General features: G+C 45.3%; 1 protein-coding gene across 1 annotated transcript in view; it reads right to left on the reverse strand.

Annotated features, from left to right (window-relative positions):
- GPR37L1 (G protein-coupled receptor 37 like 1) overlaps positions 1-3,043 on the reverse strand; it is a 5,384-nt gene extending 2,341 nt beyond the window's left edge. Inside the window, exon 1 of the mRNA XM_006834135.1 lies at positions 2,447-3,043. Coding sequence (XP_006834198.1) covers positions 2,447-3,043 — 597 coding nt within the window. The remainder of the gene's footprint in view (positions 1-2,446) is intronic.
- Between the last annotated feature and the right edge of the window lie 4,981 nt (positions 3,044-8,024).

Raw genomic sequence — 8,024 nt, forward strand, 5'->3', positions numbered from 1 at the left:
CCCCCCCGCCCCCCACCTTGGCTGGAGAGCCTAGGCCTGTGGAGCGGAAGCCCCAAAGCTTGGGCAAAAACAACAGGCGATCTCCTCTTTCCTTTGTTGTTGTTAACTGCCATTGAGTCTGTTACAACTCATATTGACCCTGTATAGGATTTTCAAGGAGCAGCTGGTGGGTTTGAATCACAGACCTTCCAGTTAGCAATACACTGCTTATCCTACAGTGCCACATCTGGACTCCTTGCATCTCAGAAAATATCTTGAGTCTTATTCTAAGCTTCCCTCCCCCCACCTCCTCCTGGGATCCCATCCTCTAGCAGGGTTCTTTGACAGGGTACTTTATCTTCTGACTCCCACCCTATCACTCAGCCTAGAGGGAAGACTCTATCAGCTTGTGGATCATCTGTAGCCTCCAGGAGGCATGGAGGATAGTCTCAGATTATGGAGTCCAAAGCCTACAGATCAAGTCATCAGAGAAGCCCAGCCTTTCACTGACCCACCAGTTTCGTGCAAACATGTCTGGCCTGCTCCCTTCCTGCCTGAGACCATTCCCAAATAAAAGCACTTATTTATTGAGTTATTTTAATTCCAATCACTTTATAGATATTACCCATTTAATCTTTCAAGGATTTATTCAGATAGTCATCATCATTATTGCTATTGTTGTTCCCAATGTTCCGATGAGAAAATTGAGATTTAGACAGGCTAAGTAAATTACCAAGGTCACACATTTAGTGAGGGGCAAAGCCCAGTTTCTAACCCAGTCTGCGCAGTTCCAAGGTCCTTGTGTCTAACAAATACACTTTCTGATCTTACAGTTTACCATGGCTGTGAGCACAAGATGTAGAAGACTCAGTTGTAGGGACTATCTGAGGCGGGCCACCATTAGGCAGCCTCCTTGGGTTGGGAAGGACAAGAGAGGGCTGCTAAGCCTCTGAGAGAGTCCAAATTTGAAACACTTACTAAAACATAGTAGAATAGGGACAGAGCTGAGAATAAGACCTGTGTCTAGATGCCTGATCCCGATTCCTTCTCCAGCCCAGCAGGTTACACATGTCCCAGGATATCAGCCTCTCTCAGGAGGAACAGCAGCCCTCACAGGAATCCCCACATACTCCTGTCCCTGTTGTGCATCCTTCACATAGCAAAACCTTTTTCATATTCTCATATAGACACCTTGGTTTTGCTGTACCTCACACATGCACACGTTGGACTGGCATCTTTTTTGCAATGTTTTCATTAAGCTGTCTCAGTTCAATCTATGGAGCACAGTGGCTCCATATGATAATCATTGGACTATGAACCACAAAGTCCATGGTTTGAAACCGCCAGCTGCTCCGCAGGAGAAAGATGAGACTTTCTGCTCCAGCAAAGATTTTTTTTTTAAGGCCTTGGAAACCCTATATGGGGTCACTATGAGTCAGAACCAACTCCGGGGCACTTAACAAAACAATAAGAGCCCTAGTGGCACTGCAGGAGAAGCACAGGATTGCTAACAGTTGCAAGGTCAGCAGTTCAAACTCACCAAGCATTCCTGTTGGACAAACATGAGACTTTCTGCTCTTGTAACAATCTGCAGCCTCAGAAACCCTATACAAGGTGGCTATGAGTTGGAAATGATTTGATAGCAGTGGGTTTAGTTTGGGGAGTTTGATCACTCAGTCTACACATCCATCCATACCCATGTGGTGTCTTAACGTACAAATTCCCAGAAGGTAAAGGTATGATGATATACATTAGAATTGTAGAAGGGGCCATCTGGTCGACCCCTCTTGTTAAGAAATAAAGAAAATACCCAGCATGAACTGGGACTACAGACCCCTACTAGCCACAGTGCCCAGAGTCAGGTATTCCCCTTTAGAGAGGCTTTGGGGGGTTTCTGGTGATGATGGGGACAGCAAAAGGGGCAATCGCAGCAGTAAAGGGAAGGACAAGTGTTTCTGTCTGGTGTTTGCATTCCTGGGGACAAACACTGGCTTGATCGGATAGAGGGGGGTATGCACAGGAATGGGGGGATTCTTCCCAGAGGCGCTGCTTAGAGAGGGAGCTGTGGGCATGAGGCAGCAGCAGTGGACACAAAGGGAGGGGAGGGAGATGCAGCAAAGGGCAGAATGACTTCTCAGGTGGAATCACAGGTGGGGACCACTTGAGATAGGGAGGGCCAGTTAGGATACAGAGAAAGAGGGAGAGAATTGACCTGCGGCTGCTTGCAGAGCACACCAGGAGTCCTGCATCCCTGCCTGGCTTACGTTTCCTCAGCCTGCCTAGTCCACCCCAGAGCTTCCAGGCACAAGACTGTATTTGTCTCCTTCCTCAGGTTGGAGGAAAAGATACAAGACAGAGGAAAGCAAAGCTCTAGCTTCAGGAGTTTCCTTCCCTCCCCGATGGAGACTTGGAGTCTCTTCCTGAGGTTGCAGCCCCACCACCCAGCTTTAGCACGACACCCACTCACCTCCATGAAGGGCACGGCCCGACAAGAAACGTCACCCAGCAGCCTCTGCTTAGTGATCTCATTGAAGATGACAATAGGGAGGCAGAAAAAGAGGACCAGGAAATCCCAGAGGGCCAGGCTTGCCAAGATGGAGTTCCAGGCACTCTTCAGGTAATAGCTGTGCCACACGATGCACATGACCGATAGGTTGCCCGCAATGCCCACAGCAAACACCACCAGAGCCAGGAGCATAATGGCATAGGCACTGTAGGAGCTCTCGGTCACTGGGTACAGAGGGTTCTGGATCTGCAGCCTCCGCCCCGGCGTCCCTGTCAGGTTGCCCCTCGGCTCCTGCTCACTGCCCAAGGTGCCCCCATCCTTGTCTGGATTTGGGCTGGTGGCCACCAAGAGCTTGGTGGGCTGCAGGCCAGCAGGGTGGATGGGCCGGGGGTACTCAGCCCACTCCTCAGGGACATACTGCTGCACCCCCTTAGCCTCCTCGTCCTCAGTGCCTCTCTTGGATCGACTCTGCTGCTCCTGGGTTGATGCTCGGTGACTGCTTAGCCCCACAGTTGACACTGCAGCAAGAGAGACAGCCAGGGGCCACAGCCACTGCATGGCCGGACGAGCAGGAGGCAGCTGCTCCAAACAGAGCAGGTGAGGGCAGGAGCCTGAGTGCTGGGCAGAAGCAAGAGTGGCAGCTGGCCTGTTGGTCCGTCTCCAGTCTGGCGTCTGGCATCGCCTGCCCCCTCCAGTGGACTCGAGTGCTCCCTCCCACCCTGCCAGCTATGGGCTGGGCAGGGCCCTCTGCTGGACACAGAGCACTCTTTGCTGCCCTCTTTCATCTCACCTCCCAGAACCACAGCATGGCAGACCTGGGAGCCCTCAAAGGCCACATGCTCCAAACCACTGGAGGCAGACAGGGAAATTGGCTTGACTTGGGCCACAAAGGAGCCCCTGAGTGGTGCATATGGCTAACACCTCAGCTGTGAACTAAAAGGTTGGAGGTTCAAGCCTCTCCAGAAGTACCTGAGAAGAAAGATCTGGCAATCTACTTCTGAAAAATCAACTGTTGAAAACTCCGTAGAGCATAGTTCTGCTTTGGCACACATGGGGTTGCCATGAGTTGATGTCAACTCACTAGCCACTGATAGCATAACACAGTGAGATAGCTGCCGACCAGAACTGAGACCCAGGTCTCTCGACTCCACCTGCAGTCTCTACATTCAAAACTAGACAATGATAATCATCATTTATTGAACGTTAGACCCCAGCACCCAGCAAGTTCCTCAGTTAATTCTCACAATAGCTCCATGGGATAAATGCTGTTATTATCCCTGTCTGGACTGGGAATCAGGGCAGTAAAGGTTGGTCACTTGCCACATAGTTAATTCACGGCAGAGCCAAACCTGGGGCCTGGATCAAACTCCAGAGTCTGTGCTTTGAACTCAACTCAGCAAGAAGCAAGAACCATCTCCTGCCCACACAAACTCCCCACAGAAAGCGTAACAATCAGAATATTAAATTCTCACTTTCTGACCCAGATGTGGAATGGATGGACATTGGCAATTACAAATGTTTACTGAGCACCTGCTATGCCATAGACTAGATATGGGGAATCTTTTTTCTGCCAAAATTTGTAACATCATTCGTGGACCATACAAAATTATCAATTTAAAAATTAGCCTCCTAGGTAGAGAAGACGACGGCAAGAGATGGTGTGGCTGGGGACTCGGGATCAGGAGATGGAAAGGGGCTGAGGACTGTGGTGGGGTGGGGGGGTGCAGCCTTACAGGGTATACCCCTTGGTTGGGTGAGGATGCATGGACGGGATGGTAACTACGCCCATGAAATGATGGATGATGGAATGAATGTAAAGCTGATGTTCTCCCATGTAGAGTATCACACAATTCACAATAAAACATTAAAAAAAAAAATAGAGAGAGGAAAGAGTGAGATCAGATGATCATAAAATAAAATATGCTTTTGTGAGAAAAAAAAAAAATTAGCCTCCTATATTTGGTCAAGCATTTAATTAACGCACCCCTAATGTGATGGCTAAAGGAGCTCTGGTAGCGTAGTGGTTACGAATCAGGATGCGAAACTTAAGGTCAGCGGTTTGAAACTATCAGCCGCTCCGCAGGAGAAAGATGAGGCTTTTACACCCTCGGAAACCCTGTACAGGGTCGCTATGGGTCGGAACCGACTCGACGGCACTTAACAACAACAATGTGATGGCTAAGGAGTTCTGGTAGCGTGGTGGTTACGAGTCAGGCTGCTAACCTCAAGGTCAGCAGTTCAAAAGTACCAGTTGTTACGTGGGAGAAAGATGAGGCTTTCTGCTCCCGTAAAGATTTACAGCCTCGGAAACCTTATGCAGGGTCACTATGAGTCGGAACAAACTCCATGGTACTTAACAACAACAACAACAATGTGATGGCTACAAGTGCAGTTGCTTTGGCTGAGACAGATCAAATGATTTTGTGGGCCTTAAACAGCCTGCGGGCCAGACATTCCCACCCTTCCTACAGGCACTCAGTATGTTGTTGCTGTGAATTGCTGTCCAATTGGTTCCAACTCATAGCGAACCCATACTGGGTTTCCAAAAGCAGCTGGTGGATTTGAATTGCCAAACCCACGATTAGCAGTCTACGATGTATCCTGCGGCACCACCATAGGGCTGAGACACTCAGTATAGAACTATGCTAAAGGCAGCCCTCTGCCACCAAGGAGCTCGCAGTCTAGAGGAAAGAAACATGTAAACAAATCATTACAATTTAGTGTGACAGATACTGTGAAAGAGGGCCAGAGTGGTGAGGATGCCCAGAGGAGCGGGGAATTCTGGACGACCTCCCAGATGAGGAAGTAGCATTCAAATGGACCCTGAAAAATAGCTGTGAATTTGCCAGATGGGCAAAGGACAAGGAAGAGTGTTCCAGACAAAGTGTACAATCTACTTGCTACAACACAATGAGCCTTGAAAATATTATACTGAGTGTCATGGATTGAATTGTATCCTCCCAAATCTGTGACAACTTAACTGGACCATGATCCTCAGTGGGATGGCAGGTATATACTGATGTGATTTGATAATAATGTAATGATATAATCATTCCCCATGATGTGGTCTGTGTGTGCTCAGTCTATCAATGGTAAGAGGATTCAAGTGGAATGTAATACCCTTAGTGGAGTCACAGCCCTGATCCAATGGAAGGGAAACTTCCTGGAGTGCAATGTTATTGCTGTTGTTAGGTTCTGTGGAGTCAGTTCTGACTAACAGCAACCTTGCATAGGGTTTCATTTCAGGAACAGAAAATTTCATCTTTCTCCTGCAGAGCAGCTGGTGGGTTTGAACTACTGACCTTGTGGTTAGCAGTCCAGTGATTATCCTATAGTGCCACCAGCCCTCCTACATCTTACAGTGTAGGAGGCTAGAAGTCCAAATTCAGACTTCCATCTCTAGGGAAAGGCTCTTTGTTGGCTCTGAGAAAAGGTCCTTATCTCCTTTCAGCAACTGTAGACCCAGAATTCCTTGGGGATCTCCATGTATCTTGGCATCAATCTTCCCCTTGATGTAAGAGCTTCACAGGGCAGGGACCCCAGGTCCAAAGGACCCATTCTACTCCCTGGCTCTTCTTTCTTGGTGGTACTAGGTAATTGGGGTGTGGTATGCATTACCTTACAAGAGATCAAAGAGTTGACAAATGGTCAGAAAGATTCTATATGCCAGGTCCAGGAATTGGATTTTCTCCTGAAGACAACAGAGTAAACATTTCTTTCTTTTCTTTGCTCTTACAAATTCTTCAATGATTTTATCACAATGCAGTTGCTGAATAATATCTACTTCCATGCATAATAAGAATAATGAATTGAGTCTTGAATCATTATTTCATGAGGTATATCCATCCACATTGTTTAAAAAGGAAAATCCATTTGAAAAAACTTCATACACTTTTGCCCTTTTCATGCAAAATTCAAATATGTCAATAATGGTATACAAGAGTTTACAAAAGTTGATCTTTGGCACTCAGTGATACTTCGGGAGCATTTTCATAATTCACTTATTTCTTTCTAATGCTTCTGTGATCGTGAACTGCTTGGCAATCAGTACTTGGCAGTACTTGTTTTGTTGAGCTTTTAAAAATTTCAAAATCTTCTCTTAAATTACAAAAATAATCTGTTAATGACTGGTAGAGATCTGTGCAAGTCTTTGAATTTGCTTCTGAATCTTGGAAACTTTGATTCATCCAATAAAATGCTGCAATATATTATTCACATAACCAACATAAATAAAAATGTTAGTGTTTGCATTTTGATGGTGATGTTTTCAGCATCTTTTTTGGTATCTCCTTGGTGTCTTGTCATCAGTAATGGTTTCTAAGGCATGTAGAATCTGACTGTATGATTCTATGATGGCACTCTGCTACAACATGCACTTTCCAACATGATCTAGAAAAACATTCTCGTATTCGGTCATTGCCTGTGTATGTTTTAAGAATTGCCTATTGGTGAGTAGAAGCAGCAACAACAACAAAAAAATGTGTCAAGTAACTGAATAGAAGAAAAAAAATCAACTACTTCTGGACAACAATCTACTATGTCCTATAAGATTCAATAAATGCAGCACATGGTATGAAAATTACATTCTAACATTTTCTGTAGCATGCCTTTATAATGTCCTGATATTGATAGCATAGGACTGGCTTCTGCATTTAGAAAACTAAAATTTTCAAATATCCCCCAAATAATGAAATATTTAATTTGTCGTATCTTCACCAAGATTTTTTTTTAAACTAGTAAATGCGATAAATCTCTTGACAGGTTTTCCAACTGTTAAAGATATGTATCTTAAAGCAATACTTAGCTGATTTGTATGAGAAAAAAGCTGGAGTGGAACTGACAAACTGAAATATAGAGCGATGCTTACATCACTGAAAACAGTTTACTGAACTTTATCACTTATGGGTGGTAGTGGTGTGCCCTCTAGTCACTCCTGACTCAGCAACCCTGTTTAGAGTTTCCAAGGCTGTAAATCTTTACTGGAGCAGAAAGCCTCATCTTTCTCCCCCTGAAGCATCTGGTAGATTCAAACTGCTGACTTGCGGTTAGCAGCCCAGCTTGTAATCCACTATGCTACCAGGGATCCTTATTAAGTTGATTCATTAGTCACATATTGTTTAGACATATCTGATGGGTTACCCTTTCCTCTGTTACCATAATTTGAGATTTAACTTGCTGAAAATGGATCAAACTGAGCAACAATAAGTTCAAATAAATATAAAAAACTTCAACTTGTGAGGACCCAAACATTTCATTTCGTCATCCAAAAGACAGTCCATGAACAAAGTAGGAAGCCTCTCACTTTCCAGTCTCAAAACCTACTACAGTCATAGTGATCAAAACAGACTTGTACTGGTACAACAAAAGACACACAGATCAATGAAACAGAATTAAAAACCCAAAAGTAAATCCATCTACCTATGCTCAGTTGATCTTCTACTAAAACAAATTAAATGGGGAAGGGATAGTCTCTTCAACAAATGGTGCTGGCAAAACTGGAAATCCATTTTCAGATGAATGAAACAAAACCCACATCTCA

Source organism: Chrysochloris asiatica, unplaced genomic scaffold (genome assembly GCF_000296735.1).
Source record: "Chrysochloris asiatica unplaced genomic scaffold, ChrAsi1.0 scaffold00009, whole genome shotgun sequence".
Taxonomy (NCBI): Eukaryota; Metazoa; Chordata; class Mammalia; order Afrosoricida; family Chrysochloridae; genus Chrysochloris; species Chrysochloris asiatica.